Here is a 21,691-nt window from a genome sequence, read left to right on the forward strand (position 1 = left end):
GAAACAGAGAGACTGTCTCTGACCCGTTCTACCTGTGTGACCTTGAGGATCAACCTCTCAGACCTTGGCTTCCTGACCTGTAACAGGAGGAAAATAATAACTCATTCCTCAGGTCTATTGTAAGGATTACGTGAAAGGGGCTAACCCTAGATTATAGTAAGTGCTCAGTTAAAGGGAGCTTTATAAAAGTGATACAAGCCCATTAGCTAAGAATGAGGGGAAAAGAGAAGGATAAAAAGCCTCATAGTGCCACCCACCCAGAAATAACCACAGTGAAATTTTCTTTCCAGGCTCTTTACTATGCAAAAAAATTGTGTTTTAGGGATGATAAATGGTGACCAAAGACTTGACTTCCACACAATACATTATATGGATGATGTATTATAGATCTGTAAACTTAAGATCTATATGGTTTTATTGATCAAACACCCCAATAAATTCAATAAAAATTTCAAAAAAATTCTTTTGCTTTTAAATACAACTGTAATCCTGCTGTCACCACACATTTATATCCTGCTTTTCTTCTTTTAATATTTTAACACATTTCCTCATATTATAAGCTGTTTGTAAACATAACTTTTAAAAAGTTGCGTAATATTCCATTGTTTGTGCTGTTCGCCACCCCTACCCCACCCTCCACACCCCTCCCCAACCCCTCCCCTTCCCTCCCACTGGGCGTTGGCCTTTCAGACTAGTTTCAATTTTCACTATTATAAAGAACTCCTCAATGAACATGTCTTCTGAATTACTTCCTTGGGGCAGACTTCCAAAAATGGAATTCCGGGGTCCAGTGGCAAGCACATTTTTAAAGCCCTTGGCTAGGTGGAAATTAATTGCCTTCTCAATGAAGAGGTGCCCTTTATTTTTGCCATCTCTAGCAGGCTGGCTTTTTCAATACAGAACTTTGCTAAATATAAACAATCTCCGGCCCTCCAAAGATGGAAACGGGTTCCTGACCGTAGGTGTCAGACGCCAGGGTAAATTTCCCCGACCCCCAAAGGGCTGGAATCCCACCTCCTGGACACTCACTGACCCCTTCACCCCCACCCGGGTTTTCTTAGCAGGAGGGGTGGGGTGGAGGTGGGGAGGTGGGCTAGGTGGGTGGTAGGAGTCCCCGCTGTTCCGCGGCTTCTCAAAGGGGCCCTGGCTCTGGAAGAGTAGGACTTCCCGGTTCAGCTTGCCCGCCCCCAAGGGCTGCCCTTGGAGTTCCCTTTGGTAGGCACCACTGATGGCTGAGGGCCTGGTAACGTGGGGCATGCGTGGGGGGGGAATTGACCCCACCACCTCACTCCGCAAGCACGAGAATCACGAAGCCCCGCGGGCCAGGAAGCTCGGGCGTGGCCTAGAACCGGGGGCGGGTCTGGAATGGTGGCGTCACTGCACCGCCCCCTCGGCAGGCTTCCCCCTCCCGGTGCGCAGCGTCGGGCAGAGTCCTCACCTGGAAGGACAGGTGTGCGCGTCTCGCATCGGAGGCCGACCGCGAGTGTCAGGTAAGCATCCTCAGGGGCCCTGTCTGGGACCTAGGAGGAGGGTCTAGGGTGAGGGTCCTCACTCGACGCAGAGAGAGAGCCTGGTCAGAGCAGGCTGAGCAAAGAGAAGGAGCTGCGGTGGATCTGTAGAGGTACTGGTTGCTCCCCAAACTCATACCTCGTCTCATGGTTATAGTCACGTTGTCCTAAAAGCATAGGCTTGGAAGGGATTTGAAGTGGAAGAGGAAGGAAACAGCAGCTTTCCAACTATTTCATCCAGAAATGTATTTTTTTTATATGTCTTTTCTTCGTTGTAGAAGTTATATTCACTGCTTGACTATTTGGCAAATGGAAAAAAGTAGGAGAGAGATCATCGTGGTACTAACGCACACACAAACCACTGTGGGTGTTTTGGTGTATTTCCTTTTGGTCTTTTCTGTGCACAATTATTTTAGTGTACTTTTATCATACTGTATTTCCAATTTGATACTATGTCATAAGAATTTTCTCATGTTGTTCTTAGTCATTTGTGTATGTGTAGTCATTATTTTTAATGGCTGCATAATGTTACATTTGGGGGATGGGCCATAGTTGGGCACCACTCTGAACACTTGGAGGAAGGATTTGGGGGTGAAGACAGGGAGGTGTAATAGAAAAAACTTGGGCTCTGGGTCACACAGTCGCAACTGCCGACGCCAACAGTGGGACCTTGGGAAAGGCCTTTGCTCTCTCTAAGTGTTGTTTATCACATCTGGGAAATGGCCACATAAAGTTACTTCCCCCTGGGGTATTGTGAGGATTAACTGAGCTATTTCTTTTTTTTTCTTTTCTTTCTTTCTTTTTTTTTTATTTCTATAGAATGTCCTCCCCTAACCCCTAGGATTCTGGCAGAAAAAGGGTCCACATGTTTGTAATGTCTGTCTTCTCCCTGGTCATGTTGCTTTCTAATGACCTGTTCTGGGTCTCCTACAGCAGGCAGACGTATTCCACTCGGGCAAGGCCGCCTCTGTCCCCTATCGCTGAATTAGTGACAGTTGCATCTATGTTCAGGAGCCAGGTTCAGGGCTATAGGCTTTATGTATCTCTTTTAATGGGTGTTACTAACACCCCCATTTCTGAAATGAGGAAACTGAGGTTTGGGAAGGTTCTACAAACTCGCCTAGCCACACAGCTCTGAAGTAGCTGATTAAGAGTTTGAACCCAGCTTGTTGAAGCAGGGTCTCTATCATCACTGCTTCTCAAGTGAAAGCTCATCACAGGGGTCCTCCAATGCTAATGCAGACTTCAATGGCACACCATGTCTGTAAAACTATTTCAGAACACCCATTTTGTATTACAGTGTATATCTATTTGTTATTACTCAGGTATGTATGGTTTGCCATGCTAATGTGTATATTATAAAACATACATCAAAATGGAATATTTGGGCCCTGGCCAGTTGGCTCAGTAGTAGAGCGTCGGCCTGGCATGCAGGAGTCCCAGGTTCGATTCCCAGCCAGGGCACACAGGAGATGCGCCCATCTGCTTCTCCACCCCTCCCCCTCTCCTTCTTCTTCTGTCTCTCTCTTCCCCTCCCGCAGCCAAGGCTCCACTGGAGCAAAGTTTGCCCAGGCACTGAGGATGGCTCTGTGGCCTCTGCCTCAGGCGCTAGAATGGCTGTGATCGCAGCAGAGCGATGCCCCAAGATGGGCAGAGCATCGCCCCCAGGTGGGCATGCCGGGTGGATCCCAGTTGGGCGTATGCGGGAGTCTGTCTGACTGCCTCCCCGTTTCCAGCTTCGGAAAAATAAAAAATAAAATAAAAAATAATAAAAAATGGAATATTTGGAAGGCTAAGATTAAAAACTAAATAAGAATACAAATTCTGATTTTTTTCCCCCCACTCCCAGTGAATCACTTAGTGAACTTCCTGGGTACAGGCATCTGCTTTGGAGACACTCTGTTAGTGGTCACCAGAATCCTCTGGATGCTTCCAGAGTGAATGGGCAGACTCATGGTGTCCTAAAGGTCAAGAGGACACACTAAGTGGGAGCCTCGGATATATGAGCAGGTCCCTGTTGGCACACACTGAGGAAGACAAAGGTAGATTGGGGCTCAGTGCCCAAGGCAGGGTGAGGCTTCAGGGTGGGTCTGGAAGGGTAAATTAGAATCCTTCAGAGCCTTCATTAACATTAAGTCAGATTCTCTTAAACTCACTCTTTACCTGTAAAACAGGTGGGTGATCTCCGGCTCATAGGACTGTTGTAGAATTAACGAGATCCAGTAGTCAGTGACTGTTGTGGCGCCTGGCACACTAGTTTGCTAGTGTGCTAATTCACTCCCTCTTCCCTTCTACATGGAAGGGAAAAACTGGAAGGTGTTCTGAGCAAATCCAGTGTATCAGTCCCATAGTCAGGTGCTTGGGATTGGAGACCCTGCCTGCCTCTACCTTCCTCTTCAGCCTTCTCCTCCACAGGGTGCCATTTGACTGGTCTCCCCAGAGTGGCCCCTTCCCTCTAAATGTCTGCAGTTCGTAGCATAACGTGTTCACTCAGGCTGTTGCTCCTAGCCTTCCACCCTCCAAATCTGCCCAGCTTTAAGCCCTACCTCCTCCGACACTGCCCAGGGGTAACTCTCAAGTTTCTCTGTAGTGGCTTGGGGGGCAGCCTGGATAGAAAAGGGTCCAGAGACTTGTCTGGATGCTCTATTTGTGTAGTGCTTCGTGTAAGGTTAAGAAGACCCCCGTCATGCATCTCACAGAATGTCCCAGGGGAGGGCAGGGGTTATGTGGATCTGTCCGTGGCACTCACTGTCTAGCACGTTCTCTTTACCATTGTTAGTCCGTCTTTGTGTGTGGGTGTCTGCACACCTAGCCTCCCCAGGGGGATCATCACCTCCTGGCAAGCAGGGTCCAGGGTACATCTCTCAGGCCCTAAAAGGAGCTGGCATCAGGAAATGTTTGTGGACAGACATGTGATATGGCAAGAAGGTGATGAATTGCACCAACTATGCTGAGTTGAGAAGTGTTGCTGTGGGAATTGGGATCATTAGCCATGACAATCACCTTAATTCCCATGGCCCAGCTAATGAGTGCTTGTGTCCTGGGAATGGCAGTCCTTGGATTCCCACAGGAAGGAAGGAGCAAGTTTTGGAGAGAGTTGGCAGTGGTGTAGACAGGGAGGTTGTGCCCAACAGAGGGGTCAGGTGAGCCCAGAGGGGCAGTAAGGTGACAGACTAAGTTGAAGGAAGAAAGCAGTGGGGAGGGGAGGTTGTTGAAGGCAGGGTGATGTGGCCCTTTGGTGATGCTGGAGTATTTTTGATGCTCTCTAGGCCTGTGGGACACGTGACAGGTGTTCCTACTTCCTCTGGGAGTTGATTTCCCCTAAGAAGACCAGCAGCATAGGGAATGCTGAGAGTGGGTCTGCCCCAGTGGAGGGGGAAGGCTGAGAGCTCACTGTGAGACCAAGCAGTGGGGTGGGAAGGAGCCACAGGCTTGTCACTGAGGGAGGGAAAGTGTCAGACCCTGCCTCCACCCCCATGGCCACACACCCAAGGCAGAATTGATTAATTGCACAAGTATTGTGAGGTACCCATTACCAATTGGACACCCACAGGAGCACTTATAGAAGAGTTTCTTTCTCTTGGAGCTTATGTTCAAAGGCATTAACAATAAACAAGTTCATGTTTTCAGCCTATAATAAGTGCCATAAAGAAAATAGGGCAGGGCTATCCAGTAGCAGGGGACAGAGGGGAAGAGGGTCCAGTTAAGACTGTCAGGGAAGGTCTCTATGAGGAGGTGACTTTTGAGTTGTGACTTAAATCATGAGTAGGAGGCAGCCATAGAGGATCTAGGAGAAGGTAATTCTAGGCAGAAGGAATGGCATGTGCAAAGGTCCTGAGGTGTGATGCAATGAAAGAAGATTGGAAGGAAGCAAGGTTCAAGATGAGGTCTGTTAGCCAGATCATCACAGGCCTGGGAAAGAACGTAGATTTCACATTAAGGACAGAGGGAGCCACTGGTGTTTTTTTTTTTGTTTTTTTTTTTTGTATTTTTCTGAAGCTGGAAACGGGGAGAGACAGTCAGACAGACTCCCGCATGCGCCCGGCCGGGATCCACCCGGCACGCCCACCAGGGGGCGACGCTCTGCCCGCCAGGGGGCGATGTTCTGCGACCAGAGCCACTCCAGCGCCCGGGACATCTTTGCTCCAATGGAGCCTTTGGCTGCGGGAGGGGAAGAGAGAGACAGGGAGGAAGGAGGGGGTGGGGGTGGAGAAGCAAATGGGCGCCTCTCCTATGTGCCCTGGCCAGGAATCGAACCCGGGTCCCCCGCACGCCAGGCCGACGCTCCACCGCTTAGCCAACCGGCCAGGGCCACCACTGGTGTTTTCAGTAGCAGAGGAACATGATCTCACTAATAAGAGATGTAGTGTCCAAGTGAAAGATACACATGTGCCTGACAGTGGGTGAAACATCGACTTGCAATGCTGAGGTCACCAGTTTGAAACCCCTGGCTTTCCTGGTCAAGGCACATATGAGAAGCAACCATGAGTTGATGCTTCCTACTCTTCACCTTTGCCTTTCTCTCTCTCTCCCCTCTCTAAAATCAATAAATAAAATCTTTAAAAGGAAAGAAATAAAGATACACACGAGAGGTGGTTGGATTCAGAATATGGTTGGGAGCCCAGAGCTGATAGGAAATGCACATGTTTTGAATATGGGGGTGGGGAGAACTCTTTCCCACTGAGCCTAGATGTGTGTGACCTCAGGATCTTTCTCAACACAGTACTCCGGATATCGAATGTATAGGCCTTCACCTTCCAGTCCAGCCCTTAGTTTACAGATGTGGAGACTGAATAAAGAGCTTTAGATCTCCTTGTTCAGTCCCCTAGAGGGGGGCTGTGAATTCTCCAAATTTCTACTGAAATTTGCTGGCTGAGCTGATACTCCAACTTGGGATCCAGGCCCCTAGTCCGGGGCTCTTGCAACTCTACCCTGCTGCCTCTCTGCTAAAGATGGAGGAGGAGGAGGAGAGATGACCTGACCGGACATGATGATGTGGTGGGGTCACCTGGGAGAAGTGTCTGAAAACAGCAGAGTCTGGACAGCCCAGGGCCAAGGCGCTGATGGGAGATAGCACTGCCCTGGGAGCAGGCAGAGTGGGCAGGACATCATGGGTGGGTCTGGGGGCATGGAGCTGAGGCCTCGCTGGGCAAGGAAAATGCACTACAGCAGCATCTGCAGGCTGGCAGGTCTGGGGGGACCTCGCAGAGCAGAGCCTGTGTGGCCACTGATGAGTAGCTGCTGAAAAGAGGAAGCTAGAGCAACTTCCTGCAGGGGCCTCTTAGAGCCAAGACCACGGGGAAGGAGAAAGGGTGGGCAAGGCCAGTGGCTCATCTGGGTCACATAGGTCTGTACACCTCCTGCCCACCCCACCTCGAGCAGCTGGTTGGGGGCCCTGCAGGGGAAGGTAAAAGAGGGAAAGAGAAGCTGGAAACAGCCTGTGTGCTGGAAGAACTCCAAGGCAGGTGGCCCAGATTTCAGTCCATGTCTGCGCCTCAGAGTAGTAATAGTATCAACATCTTCCTCTCACTCAGGGCTTCTCTGGGCTGTTGTTTTTGTGGACGACTATCTGTATCTTCCCCATTTACAAGTGAGACTCAGAGAGTTTAAAGGACTTTCCTAGAGTCACACAGTTAAATAGTAGCAGAGTCAGCATTTGAAGGCAGCTTTTTATCCCACATGGGCTGTCTTGGGCTCCTGCTGTGATTTTGAGCAAGGCTCCCTGGGTCTCAGCCTCTCTGCCTGTAAAATGATGGAGTTGGAACAAAGGGACCCATGGGCCCTTGTGGCTTCTGACTAGGGCCCAGAATTGCTTCTCTAGTAGAGGGCTCAGAGATGTGATGGAGGGGGATGGGGACTTGTCTCTGCATTGTGTTCTCCACTAGCCTGGGTGACGTGTTTAAGGGTGTGGGCTCTGCCAGGCCACAGCCTCCGCTGAGGGGGGATGTTAGGGTTGAGTGATCCAATGTAGGTAACGCATGTCACAAAGGGCCTGGCACACTGTAGGAGCTCAATAAAAATATTGCTCCTGCCTGACCAGGTGGTGGCGCAGTGGATAGAGCATCGGACTGGGATGCGGAAGGACCCAGGTTCGAGACCCCGAGGTCACCAGCTTGAGCGCGGGCTCATCTGGCTTGAGCAAAAAGCTCACCAGCTTGGACCCAAGGTCGCTGGCTCCAGCAAGGGGTTACTCGGTCTGCTGAAGGCCCGCAGTCAAGGCATATATGAGAAAGCAATCAATGAACAACTAAGAAGTCGCAACGCGCAATGAAAAACTAATGATTGATGCTTCTCATCTCTCTCTCTGTTCCTGTCTGTCTGTCCCTGTCTATCTCTGCCTATGTAAAAAAATATATATATATATTGCTCCTAATGCTTTGTCAGAGAGAATGGAGGCCGTCTCTTCACAGTTCATCCATTTGCTCATTCAGCAAATATTTGTTGAATACCACGTAAGAGCCAGACAATGTTCTTTTTTTTTTTTTTTTTAATTTTTGGCAGAGACAGAGAGAGGGACAGATAGGGACAGACAGACAGGAAGGGAGAGAGATGAGAAACATCAATTCTTCATTGCGGTTCCTTAGTTGTTCATTGATTGATTTCTCATATGTGCCTTGACCACCGGGGCTACAGCAGACTGAGTGACCCCTTGCTCGAGCCAGCGACCTTGAGCTCAAGCTGGTGAGCCTTGCTCAAACCAGATGAGCCCGCACTCAAGCTGGCAACCTCGGGGTCTCGAACCTGGGTCCTTCCGCATCCCAGTTTGACAATCTATCCACTGCGCCACTGCCTGGTCAGGCCAGACAATGTTCTTGATACTGAGGGCACAGTGGTGCCCCAAATAACATTAACTCTCCGCCTTCATGCAACTTATATTATAGTGGGAGACTTGGACAAAAAAAAAATCAAATTAGTACCATATAGAATATGTTAGTGTGATAAGTGCTAGGGAAAAAATGAGGCAGAGAAGGGGGGTATGCAGTCCCCTAGCAATAGTAATCATAAATTGGGAGGACTAGAAGGCTTCTCTGTGAAGGCAAATTGAGAGTAAGACCTCAGGGAGTTGAGGGAAGGAGCATGCGATATCTGAGGGAAAAGCATACCAGGCAGTGGGAACAGCCAAGGCTAAGGCCCTGAGGCTGGCTGTCCTCTAGCCTCAGGGGATACATTATGTAGGGCCAGTGTAAGGACCTGACTTGTCATAAGTGATGGTGCCTACCTCAAGACTCGGACTGCCGATCCCTTTGGGAGGACTGAAATCTTTCTCTCATCACTGGCTTCATCTGTGACAGCCTTACGATGTGGCAGTTCAGGCTGTTCTCGAGATCCCTCGCCCAGTGTCCTGGGGTGCTAAGCTAACAGGTACAAACATCAGATTGGAAAGGTGCTAAGGGACTGCTCTTTCTGACCCAGTACAGAGGGAGCTGAACCCCCAGGTGGGCCCCATGTGAGCAGAGACTTCACTGACACCTGTTGTTCCCAGCCTGACTGCATCTTCTGAATGGGTGCATAGATGGGTGGGTGGGGAGGTATGTAGATAGGGGCTAAGGGGACTCAAGTTGGCTACACCTTGGGCTTTAAAGTTGGGCCTGACCTGTGGTGGCTCAGTGGATAAAGCGTCAACCTGGAAGCGCTGAGGTTGCTGGTTCAAAACCCTGGGCTTGCCTGGTCAAGGCACATATGGGAGTTGATGCTTCCTGCTCCTCCCCCCTTCTCTCTCTCTCTCTCTCCCTTCTCTATAATGAATAAATAAAATCTAAAAAAAAATAAATAAATAAAATAAAATAAAATAAAAAAATAAAGTTGGGAGTTGAGTCCCAGAAGGAATTACTGAAAATCTAATTTGGAGAGAAGTCAGACCCAGAAGCTGTCTTTGGAACCTTCTTAATTCCTCAGTTGGCTTTTATGTTTCTCCTTATAGCTAAGCTGCAAAGCTCTTAGAAGGACTCATGGGTTGCTCTTTGAGGTGAGTAGGAAGGAGGATAACTTGGGTCCACAATGCAGCTAATCAGGGGTGGGGTTTGGGCAGCTTTTTCCAAGGGAGACAATAGGTGGGGACTTCAGGAGAGATGAGGAGCAGGCCTTTGTGGGGAGGAGTGAGTCTTAAAACTGGTTGGGCTTGACCAGGCGGTGGCGCAGTGAATAGAGCATCGGACTGGGATGCGGAAGACCCAGGTTCGAGACCCCGAGGTCGCCAGCTTGAGCGTGGGCTCATCCAGTTGGAGCAAAAGCTCACCAGCTTGGACCCAAGGTTGCTGGCTTGAGCAAGGGGTTACTCAGTCTGCTGAAGGCCCGTGGTCAAGGCACATATGAGAAAGCAATCAATGAACAACTAAGGTGTTACAATGAAAAACTAATGATTGATGCTTCTCATCTCTCTCCGTTCCTGTCTGTCTGTCCCTGTCTATTTCTCTCTCTGACTCTCTCTCTGTAACAAACAAACAAACTGGTTGGCCCAGGGAACTGACCAGGATTTTCAACCCTGTGGTGGTAGTGATGGTTTCAAATTCTGAAATGGGGAGGGAAGCATGTGACAAGATTAGGAGGGAAAACTGATGGTTAATGTGTGCCCTTAAGCAAGCACTGTTAGGAGCCTCAGATTTCTTCTCAGATTCTTCTAAAGAAGAGAGTAGTATTTAATCTGTTTGTGTTTCAGAGGATTAAAGGAGATAACCACCTCTCCCTGCACCAGGTGCTCAGAAGTGCTCACAAGTACTAGGCCCTTCCAGAAAGGCAGGGCTTGTAGTTGGGAAGCAGGACCCAGGTTGGAAGGTTGGGGGATGCAGGGGTATACCCCACCCCTGCTCAGTGTGCCAGGGCCTCTCTGCCTAGGGCCCCAACCTGGGCACTGTGTCTCACTTTAGGAGAATGTGTGGCCATGGGGCAGGCAGGCATCCCTGGACCCTTGAAGCAGAGATCCAAGATCCAGTGTTAGTGAGACCAGGATGAGAACCGGTGATGAAGGGAAGGGCATTGAGGTGAAGTGTGGTGGCTGGTGTCTAGCACAGGGTCACACGTAGGGACCTCCAGGGGATGAAGGGAGTCATAAATATGGGTAAAGCCAGCTGATTTGAGGAAACAAGATTGAACCCTTGGGCTGTGACCAAGGAGGGTGGCTGCTGCTCAGGCCAGCTAAATGCGGTCATGGCCTGGTGTAAGTTTGGGCCCAGAGTTGCCAGTTCTCCCAGTGCTTCAAGAAAAATAGGGAATATGGACCTGTAATATGAAATCTTTCCATTTTGAAACATTGGGAATCAATTAAACAACAAAAAACAACAACAAAAAGCACCAGGCAGGCCAAGCAAAGCCTATTATCTTGGCTGGTGCCCCCCTCCCCCGGCCCCCTCCTTTCTTGTTCCCGCAAAGGTGGTACTGAGAACAGGTCCCCAGTTGATTACAGCAGACCTCTCCTGGGAGGCTTGTCCTCACTCTCCTGCTCTTAGAAATTAACTCATAATAGACTTCGCTTTCTGGGGACCATTGGGAGAACAGAGCCATCTTGCTGTGCTGTGTGGTCCTGGGCAAAACTCTTCCCCTCTCTGGGCTAGTTTCCTGCTCTGTTACAGACAGCCTGGTCTCTGGGGCTTCCACCAATCTGGCCAGTGTGTGACTAAGTCCCTTAGGATCGAAGGAAGATGTGGTTATTATGGAAGTGACTCTGCAGGGACCATGCTTCAGGAATTGGATACAGTGCACTGGGCATTTTGTGTGTCCAGTCACAATTGTATGTGTGAGTGGATGTGTGTCATAATTTGGAGCTTTGCATGGACTAGTGTAAATACTATTATTTTAATAACTCTGCCCTGGAACCTTTCTTTCATGGCTACTCTGGAAGCCGGTAGGAAGCCTAAGTTAATTCCCTATGAACCCAGGAGGAAGGCATCCTTTCTGATTTCCACGAATGGAAGCCCAAGCCCAGAACACAGGACTCTGACTCAAGCAAGGGTTGGTGTTAAGGCAGTGTGTGGGTCCCTCATCAAACAAGTAAGAATAGGAGTAGGGCTTGAGAGTGGTCTGTGCCCATCACAGTTTTAAGCAGCTGGAAAAGGGCGGAGGGAGAAGAAAAGAGTCTTTGCCTTTTATTTTTCCAAGGGAGAGAGTATAGCTGTGCCTTTCTGAACCTTTTTTTTAGTTGATTTGAAAGAGAGAGAGCAGAAGAGAGAGATGGAGAGACAAAGAAAAACAATCGATTTGTTGTTCCACTTATCCATGCATTCATTGGTTGATGCTCTTCTATGCCCTGATCTGGGATCGAACCACAGCCTTGGCATGTTGGGAGGCTCTAACCAACTGAGCTACCAGGCCAGGGGTTTCTCGAGATCTTTTGTCCTTATCCTTACATCTCTTGTCCTGTCAAATCTTTTGCCCCTGAATCAGTCTGACCTGTGATCTCTGCAACTCTCAGAGTTCGAAGTTGGAGTGATCCCCAACTCTAAACACTCTCCTTTTGCAGTCACGCCTTATCTACTAGCCTTCGGAGGGGCCACTGCTATGCTGTGAGTGGATCGAGAGCCGGAGGAGGGGGGCTTGAGAGGAGGCTTTGAGTCAAGAACATCCCAGCTTTTTGTGCTCCGTCCTCCCCAACCCCACCCCGTTTTTTCAGGATGTGTCTGTGTGTGCTCCTGGGCCCCACCCAGAAGACTATGTTCCTGCAAGGCGCTCCTCGTGCAGCTGGGAGGGCCGTGTTTCTCTATTGTGGGTCTCCCAGCGTCACCGGGAGCCGAGGATGCGGGCCCTTTAAATCCTCCGGGGCGGCGGCAGGCCGGGGATGACATCAGCGGGCGGGCCCGGGGCTCAATGGGAGTCTGCGGGTGCGCGCCAGGCGGGAGCACGAGCCTGCGGCGGGGGCGGGCGGGCTGGAGGGCCCGGAGGAGGGAGGCGGCTGTGGTGGTGAGTGCCCAGAGCCAGATCCCGGCCGGGGCGAGCGAAGCGGAGCACGGCGGCTGGGCCGGGAGAGGCTGGCGCGCCGGGCAGCTTCGCGAATCCTCCGCCATCCGGCCCGGCGGGCCGCCCCCCGCTCACGGTAGCCCCCGGAGCAGCGGACCGGCACCGGCGCCTCACTGGCGGGGTAAATATTGGGGCACCAGGGGCTCGCGGAGGGGCGCAAACCTGAGGGGAAACGGGGCTCCCCCCGCCCCTTTGTTTTTGCGCGAGAAGGAAGGGAGGGCTGGGGAGGGCGGACACTGGGGCATTTGCACTCGGGAACTGGGGGGGAGGGGGGCAGTCCGGGCGCCGCCCGCTCGGCCAGCGAGGACAAAGGCGCGGCTGAAGCCACCGAGGAGGAGGAGAAGGAGGGTGACTTATTATTTTGCAAGCTTGAGCGGGGGGACACCCCCTCCAGTCCTGCCCACCTCCCCCTCCCCCAGCTTGGACCCCGCAAGGTCCCAGCCAGCGTAGGCGGCCACCCCTCAGCGGCCACCTAGGGCTGTGATTTGGGGACGTTGAGAGAGGGGGGTCCGGAACCGGTGTACTGGGGGCACCCGACACTGTTGATTCGAGCTTCCCTGCCAAACCCTGGGCTTCTGTCTGTTTCACTGGACAGTCAGCAGCGCCTCCTTCTCTTCTGACTCCGTGCTCCAGACCTGGGGGTCAGCAAGGCTGCTCGCGCAGGTTGGATGGGGGCGCTTGGAGGCCCTGAGATGAGGGGGTGTGTAGTCATCCAGCCACCGATTCTGTTTTCCTTTGTGGAGGGAAAGAAAGGGGGTGGGGGTTATTTATCAGATCGGATTCTCCCATTTCTGCCTGTGAGACATCCATGTTTTGCAAGTCTCTGTGGAACATAAAACTCTGTGTATGCCTGGGTATCTCTAGAGAGAGGATTCCCAAGCTCCTCTTTACACCCAGACTCAAAGTGGGGTGGCCCCCGCCCCAACTTTCCCTTAGTTTTCTTGCATATTTTTGGTGCAGCCTCCCTAGGGGATAAGGATCTGGGGAGAGGGGAAGGGGATCTAGAGTATCTTAAATTGCACCCCAAAGTGCCTGTGTTTATGGCTCTTTTGCCTTCTGTCTAGGGTGTTCTTCCGATTTTAATTTTAATGGTCTAGGCTAGGGACAAGGGCCCGGCTGAGGGAGTCGGGGGCGGTGGGGGGGGGACGACGACAGGGAGCAAGAAAACTGCCTGTGTGCTGTGTTGCTTGGTAGTTTGTCTAATTGTTGTAACTAGCTGAAACTCTAGAGTCTTCATGTCTGGTTTTTGTTTTTGTTTTTTTTTGCCTTAAAAAATACTTTTTTTATTCCCCGCCCCCAACCCCCAAGGGAGAAGCAGCAAAGAACGGGATAGCCTGTCCCATTCTTGACTCAATCCTTTTCTCCTCTCTTCTGGGAGGCTTTTGAGGGGGTTGGTGGTGCTGGGGTAGTTCGGGGTCTTGGTGACCAGTACACAGAGCAGTCCTGGTTCCTGCAGGGCGGATGGTTCGCACCTTCTCTTCTCTTCCCTGCCGGCAGCCCAGTGAGTGGGGAGGGGCTGGGGGTCATGTGCAGTGTATTTATGTAAGACACCCAGACGGAGGGCACGGGTATTTATATAACCCGGCGTGGGTATTTATGTAATATAGGATGCGGGTGTATTTATGTTCCTTTCCGAACCTGCGGCTTTCCCGGCTGCCATGTGTGGTCTCTGAATTGGCGTTGGCGGAGCACAGACTTGGGGGAGGGTGTTTGTGTGTATACGCACCCGCAGCTGCCCCTCCCCCCCAGTGGGGCTCATGGTGCCCTGCTTTCTTCTTTTTTTGGAGTGTACACACAGGACAGTGTGGATGTGAGGTGTGTGGTGTGTGGGTTTCCTGCAAATGTGGAGTGTGTGCAGCTGGCAGTCCTGGCACCTCAGCGGGGGCCAGCCAGGCGTGTGCACAGAGGCCCTTGGTTAAGAGCCCAGAGTTTGGCCAGCCCTGAGGTGGAGGCTACTTCCTTGTGGCCACTGGGGAAGGGCTAGTGGCGGTTCCCTGGGAGCCAGGTGCTGGGGAGCTGAATGCCTCTCCTGGGCAGGAGTCATTGACACCTTGCCTCTACGGGGCAGAGAACTCTGGTGTGACCATCTGTGGACTAGGTTTCTCCCATCATCCTTCCCAGGTGCATCTAGCCCTGGGGGCTAGCGCTTGGTCTGGGGAAGGGGCAGAGAACTTCTGTGCCTGGCACAGCTGCTTTTCTGTCTTCCTCTTTGCCTGCCCAGGCAAGAAGTAAGTGAGGATGTAAGGCCTCTGGGTGAGGAGACAAGAACCCCATGTAGGCTGTAGGTGAGGTGATTGCCTAACTTGTTGGTATACGGTGGGGTGGACAGGGGATGTGTGGCCTTTCTGGGCCTGAGTTCCAGATCTGCAGATGGAGACCCCTCTTGATATTCCTCTGCACTGGTCCTCTTGTAGACACTCTTGAGATCATAGGGGTCTCTCATCCCTCTCCCAATTTCATAGTTCACTGTTCTGTCTTTCCCTACAACAGAAATGGCTTCCTGGCAATGGCCTTTTCCTCCTCTGCTGGTCAGGATCCCAGAGTGCCCAGACCTTTGTTCCATGCCAGAATAAAGAGTTCTCTTGCAGGACACTGATGCCCCACAGGCTTTGACACCAGGTTGGGGCACTGGACCTAGGAAAGCTATTCACATCAGATCCCTCTCCCAGCCTCCTCCTACCCCACAGAAGCTCAGAAGCTAGAGGCCAAAAATCTGGTTTTGGTTTCTTTCACTTGTTCAGTTGCCCCCTTAGAAGACCCTCTCGCAGTGATTTTCAACCTTTTTTTTTTCATGGCACAAACACACACTAATTACTAAGGTTAGTGCCCCTGACTAAATACAATCATTTTCATCTCATGGCACAAATAAATTAGTTACTAAAGAAGAAGAGGTCAGGGCCCTTTTTCTTTAGTAATTAGTTTATGAGTGTGTGAGAAACAAAAGTTGAAAATCACTGCAAGGGTACTAGCCTTGAAGGAATCCAGTCTCAAACAGTCCATGCAGAGAAGTATGTACAGAGTGGCTTGTGTGAGATTGTTGGTGTTGTGAGATCAAGAGGAGACAAAGGTAGAAGGAAAAGATGTCTCCTGCAGGGCACACTGCAGACTGGTGAGGTCTGCCCTCTAATTCTTGGCACTAGAACCCTGGGGTAGGGGTGGGGCCATGGCTACTCTGTAATTTCTGAGTCCTAAAGGGAATGAGGAACTTCTTCAGGATCCTCTGTTCAACTTTCCTCCTATCCCTGGGAATGGAAGTTTGCTGGTGAGTGCCATGGTAGCACCCACCAGGAAGATCAACTCCTGCATCCCCTCTCCCCATCACCCCCTTTGTCCTTGATTTTCCTTTTCAGGGCCTTGGCTTATTGTGACTGGCTTGTCCCTGAATGGCTCCTATTGAAGGGTCTTCAAATGAGGGACCCCCAAAATTTCCTCCTGGGTCTTGTCTTCAATTCTACCTTCAGCCTGGCTCTGCTGACACCTATTCTAAGGCTGCCTCAGCCATTGCCCACGTGTGGAGGTTCTTGGGCCACCTGACACTTGGTTGCCATCAGGCCAAGCAAGGCGGCATCCCTTCCTGGACAGTGGGAGGGAGGATGCTGGCCTCCCAGTGTCTTGTGGCTTTGCCTGGCCTTTGGTGGGGGAAGGATGGGATCCAGCAGGCTAGGCCCCCTGCCCAGCTCCCTGCTTCTCTGACCCAGTGTTTCTGCTTCCCTCCACAGTGAGAGTGAATCATGGAGCTCCGTGTGGGGAATAAATACCGCCTGGGTCGGAAGATTGGGAGTGGGTCCTTTGGAGATATCTACCTGGGTAAGTGTCCCTGGCTCCAGCTCAGTGGCTCTGGCACCCTGGGACAACTTTGGGGACAGGGCGGCAGAACGATATCCGGATTTCAGGCTCTGAAGTCGGAACTTGGCTCTCAGGCTGCAGTGGCCTGTTTCAGTCATTGGGTTCCTAGGGCCATCCCAGGTGGGGGTGGAAGCAGCAGGTGGGGGTGAGGCACGCAGAGGGCTCCTCACACAGCTTCCTGCTTGCTGCAGCCTGGGCGCAGGAGGGTATTTTTAGCTCTGGTTCCAGCTGTGGATGCCGTGGGTCTCTAGCTGGGCGTGGGAAAAGCCCAGGCTGGATGAGCACCCCGTGTCTCGTCTCCAGGGAATAGGATGCTGTTGGACAGAGAGGCCTGGGCTACTGCTTGCTCCAGCAAGACCACTTCCCTGCAGTCCAGGGTCCTGGAATTCAGCCAGACAGGCTTCCGAATGACGCAGGCTCCCTAGTAACCTCGGGGGAGACGGGGGTCTTAGCTTTTAGGATTTCTTTCTCCGGATGTGCTTCCTGTTGAAAATCTGAGTTTGCTCTCATTTTATTGTTTTAAACAAACCACTGACATCTCGTCCCTGTCCTTGCCTGGTAGTAAAGAGGCTCGCGGCTTCTAATGTCACTTTTTAACCACCTGAGGGGCATAATCAGCCCTTCCTTTGAAGTTGTTGGTTTGTAAGGGAGGGATCCTGTTGATAATTGCAAGTTGGACTTATTAGGACAAGTTGGCTATCCCCCATGTTTACCCTCACTCCTGTCTCTGTCCTTGGAAAGTAAGTTCTGTTCTGGGGGAGGAGACCGACAGGTCAATCTGCTGTGCTCATTGATACAGAACTCAGGGTATAGGGGTCCATGCCCTCTTGGGTATGAACTCTGCTAATCAGTGAGCTACGTCCTCTCCACCAGAGGGGACAGGGAGGGGTGCACACGTTTTCTAAGCACATGCTTTGTGCTGGGCAGGACCCTGGTTGAATAGGAGCTGGTTTTTAGAGTTGGCACTGTGCTGTCCCCACTTAACACATCAACAAACAGGAACGTCATGGTCAAGTTAGGCCCCCCCCCAAGGTTTCTCTCAAAAACTAGGAAAGGTTTCCTTTATATCCATACCCTCCACATGAATGACAGCATGGGAAGCAGACATCAGACCAGGGTTCCAGGCCTGGCTTCATGTGGCTGTTCTGTGCCTCAGTGTCTCCATCTAGAAAGTTTGTGTGATGATGATGCCTGGCTGATGAAGGGCTGTCACGAGGCAGAAGTGATATGGGCCGTAGCATGGGAAAGCATCATAAACTGAAGTGCCAGCCGGAAGTGCAGTTCATTGCCGAGTACTTAGTAGCTTGTCCTCCTCTGTAAACACCGCTGGAGCTCAGAGCAGAAGGAACAGTGCAGGTTGGAGCTATTTTAAAGGTTTTTCTCTGTGACTCTTAGCTCCTCCAGGGACAGCAGGCGTTGGGTTGTTCCCACCCTCTGACTCTAGTCCCCAGCACGTGACTTGCCTAAACTGGGTGTTTAGTGAAGCTTCTCAAATGGATGAATGGGGAAATGGCTGTCACGTGCAAAGGTATATGAAGTGGCCTCATTTAGGGAAGAATAGAGGGAGATTGTTATTTGAGGGCAGGTCCAGGTCCAGGTCCAAAACCTTCTCATTGCTGTGTGACCTAGGATAAGTCACTTTGTCTCTCCGAGCCTCAGCATTCTCATCTGTGAAATGGGGTACCCATATCCTCACTGTTTGTGAAATTGGGCTGTTGTATGAAGGACATACATGGAGGCTCTTGGGCTCAGGGCTAAAGCCGGTACCACTGGCTTGAGGGCAGAGGGTATGGAGTGGCAGCTTTTGGTACAGATGCACACCTGCTCCTAGACAACACCCAGTCCAGGGCCTTTTGTTAAAGAGAAACTGAGACCCAGAGTGGGGAGGGATGGGTCAAGGGCGCTCAGAAAGCCAGTGTTTCTAGACTGTGTGGTGGACCTCCTTGGGGGCAGGATTTCCTGTTTATCTAGAAGTCCTGTAGTTTGGAGGGTTTTCAGCCTTTTTACTTTTGAACACCAGTGACCTATCCAGCTGGAAATGGAAACATACAACGAGTAAAGCTTTATCTTTTTTTTTTTTTTTACAGAGACAGAGAGAGAGAGAGAGAGGGATAGACAGATAGGAACTGAGAGATGAGAAGCATCAATCATTAGTTTTTCGTTGCGCGTTGCGACTTCTTAGTTGTTCATTGATTGCTTTCTCATATGTGCCTTGACCGCGGGCCTTCAGCAGACTGAGTAACCCCTTGCTGGAGCCAGCGCCCCTGGGTCCAAGCTGGTGAGCTTTTGCTCAAGCCAGATGAGCCCGTGCTCAAGCTTGCAACCTCGGGGTCTCGAACCTGGGTCCTTCCACATCCCAGTCCAACGCTCTATCCACTACGCCACCGCCTGGTCGGGCAAGTAAAGCTTTCTCTTACCACGTATAACAGTGCAACATGCTACAAACTGGTGCTTGATTTCTGAGTTCCCCATGTCCAGTGCATTGAATACTGCATACGTTTGTGTGAATGCTTTTCGCACGTGATTTGTAAATGCTCTGCACAGTGCAAAAGATTGTTTGAGTGAGGCTTCAAGTTCCTCAATAGCATTTTCATCAATGATACAGGCTTATAAGTGGCAGTCACCCTGAGCATAAGTGAATTTGACTAAGATCACTGGGCCTATATTCTTCGTACATCAGGGTGGTTAATTCTTTCACGAACCAGCACAAATTTTCTGGTGAACCGTGGTCTGTGGACCTACAGTTGAAACACACTGATCTAGTTCATTTTAAAAACTAGAGCCAGACTTACTCCTGTTGTATAGGCTTTGGAGGAAATTCTACCAGGGTGTGAGTACTGGCATGTTTTTTCCTAGCTGTGTGCTCTTGAGCAAGTGGTGACCTCTGCCAGCCTTGGCTTTCCCATCTATAAAATGGGGGTGTGAGGCCTTCAGTGAGAAGTAATGAGGTTATAGTGTGCGAAACAGCTGCACATGTCTGGCCCAGCAGCTGTGCCTTTTCATTGTAGCCCTTAACCCATGGTCTTAGTTGGGATTTGCTACTGTCAAAGGATCGGGGTCCTCTTGGGCCAAGGGGGAGGGAGGGAGTCAGTTTTCCCCTGGCTGTCCAGCCTTCACTGGGTACATGGGCCTTGGGGGCCCCAGTCTGACACAGTCTGCCAGCTTATTCCTGGGCCCCTGTTTTGCTGGCAAGGAGACAGTGGTGATTGTAGGGCCTCCCTGGCTGGCCTTGCTGGCTTCCTTTGTTCAAAGCTCTGGCCACATTCTTGTCAGCAGTGCCAGTGCCAGGGCCTGACTCCAGATGGCCTCTGCAGGTGGGGCTAGGCGCGGCCTCCAGGCCCTGCTTTCCAGGATTGACTGAAGGAGGACACATTGTAGATGCAGCCATGAGGCCCGCAGCTCCTCTCCGAGTCCGTTTCCCCCACTCCTGGCAACATCCTAAGGAGATGTCAGGAGAGAGGGGCCAGCTTTGTTAGGGCCTCAAGTTGGCTACATGAGGTCCAGAGCTGGCCAAGCCTGTGCCCACTCTGCCAATCACTGGCCACGTGCCGTTGGGAACTCTAGACCTTTTAGTCTCTGGTCCTTGGTTCTAAATGGAGAGGGAATGGTACTCCCCACCAGGTGGTTATGGGACTGCTTCGTCCTCCGCCTCTAGTCCAGCCAGCTCCCTGATTGTGTCCATGTGTCTGTGTGGCTGTCTGAGCAAGCTCCTGTGTGAAGCTGGTCACCCTCTCCCTTCCTAGAACTTCTCAAGATCCCAGACCCTCAAGGACTGGCCAGGTCCAAGCCCTTCTCTGTGTCCAAGTTTGTTTTCCAAACTGGCCTGTCCTCTGCTGCCTCTGTCCCGGCCCTTTTCACTTAGTCACAATTAGCCTTGCTTCCTCCCACGGAGGGTGAGCTGAGCTCCTCCAGGCAGGGCCACTTCAGCTGGCCCCACGGCTCAGTGTGTGTCTGTTGCTTGACTGCGTGAGATGCTAAGGAACTGGAATAGAGATAAAAGCAGGGGTTTTGGGGCTTAGTTTCAAATCCTAGTTCTATTGCAACCACTTCTTTGTGACCTCAGGCCAGTGAGTTAATTTCCCTGAGCCTCAGCACAGTGGTTGTGAGGATTAAGGGAAAAGAGAAAAGACTGGCAGCTTCCCACTAGAATTTAGAGAGGCAGCAAAAGGGTCTAGTTGTGGTGGGACCCCATTGGGGGAGGCAGCTGTGACAGGTTTCAAGCACTTGGTGGGGGTCAGAAGATTGTTTAAACATGTGGGCCCTTGTCCCAGAGTTGTGTGCTGTTTAATCATTGACCTTTGGTTTCTCAGTTTCTAAAACAGTAAGTATACATGTAGGATGGTGTAAGAGTTCAGGGGGAAAGGGCTCCTACCGTCCACCTCCCCATGTTGTGGGAGGACGCTCTCAACAGCACTCCTCCGCATACACATCTGCTGAATCTTGAGTACTGAAGGCCGTGCCCTTGCCTGGGTGGGGCCACCATCAGCTCTTGTCTGGACTGTGGTAGCAGCCTTCTGTCTCCCTCTGGCCTTCTCCAGTCCTTACAGTAGTGGGTCTCAGGACAAGGGGATTTTGTCTCACATTTGACAAGGTCTAGAGGCATTTTTGGTTGTTTCTACTCTAGAAAGGGGGATACTGTTGTTAGCTAGTGGGTAGAGGTCAGGGATGCTGCTAAACACCATACAGTACTCAAGGCAGCCCCATGGCAGAGACTGTCAGTATTTCGGGGGCTGAGAAACCCTGTAATCAGGCATCTGTACTTGGCTCCTGGAGTCTCAGACTAAATGCCAGGGTCTTTGCTTAGCCTTTGAGACTCGATCTCTCCCCTGTTCCCCTCTTTCATCATCATCTTAGCTACAGTGCTGGGTTCACTGAACCCCCTCCCATCGGGCCTTTGCATATGCTGTGGTCACTGTCTTTTTTTTTTTTTTTTTTTTTACAGAGACAGAGAGTCAGAGAGAGGGATAGATAGGGACAGACAGACAGGAACGGAGAGAGATGAGAAGCATCAATCATCAGTTTTTCCTTGCGACACCTTAGTTCATTGATTGCTTTCTCATATGTGCCTTGACCGTGGACCTTCAGCAGACTGAGTAACCTCTTGCTAAAGCCAGCGACCTTGGGTCCAAGCTGGTGAGCTTTGCTCAAACCAGTTGAGCCCACGCTCAAGCTGGCGACCTCGAGGTCTTGAACCTGGGTCCTCTGCAACCCAGTCCAACGCTCTATCCACTGCACCACCTCCTGGTCAGGCTCCACTGTGTTCTTATTCTTATTCCCTATTTCTTTCCTTCCACTGTCCTACACATGACTGGGTGCCTCGGGCTCACCTTTGAAGCCCAGGAGTTGGTACTCGTCATCAGACCTGATGTTCCTGGGCACTATACATGCCA

General features: G+C 51.2%; 1 protein-coding gene across 8 annotated transcripts in view; it reads left to right on the plus strand.

Moving 5' to 3' along the window:
* The first annotated feature begins 1,408 nt into the window (after nucleotides 1-1,408).
* Nucleotides 1,409-21,691, plus strand: part of CSNK1E (casein kinase 1 epsilon) — a 38,726-nt gene continuing 18,443 nt past the window's right edge. For 2 of the 8 annotated variants that reach the window (XM_066258203.1, XM_066258263.1), the window contains exons 1-2: nucleotides 12,297-12,576; nucleotides 16,175-16,262. In XM_066258203.1, coding sequence (XP_066114300.1) covers nucleotides 16,187-16,262 — 76 coding nt within the window. In that variant the 5' untranslated portion in view covers nucleotides 12,297-12,576; nucleotides 16,175-16,186. Of the gene's footprint in view, nucleotides 1,491-12,296; nucleotides 12,577-12,784; nucleotides 12,804-12,859; nucleotides 13,156-13,935; nucleotides 13,957-16,174; nucleotides 16,263-21,691 lie in introns of those variants that run through there. The other 6 variants (XM_066258214.1, XM_066258257.1, XM_066258248.1 and 3 more) reach the window with 6 other exon arrangements.

This window comes from Saccopteryx bilineata, chromosome 1 (genome assembly GCF_036850765.1).
Source record: "Saccopteryx bilineata isolate mSacBil1 chromosome 1, mSacBil1_pri_phased_curated, whole genome shotgun sequence".
Taxonomy (NCBI): domain Eukaryota; kingdom Metazoa; phylum Chordata; class Mammalia; order Chiroptera; family Emballonuridae; genus Saccopteryx; species Saccopteryx bilineata.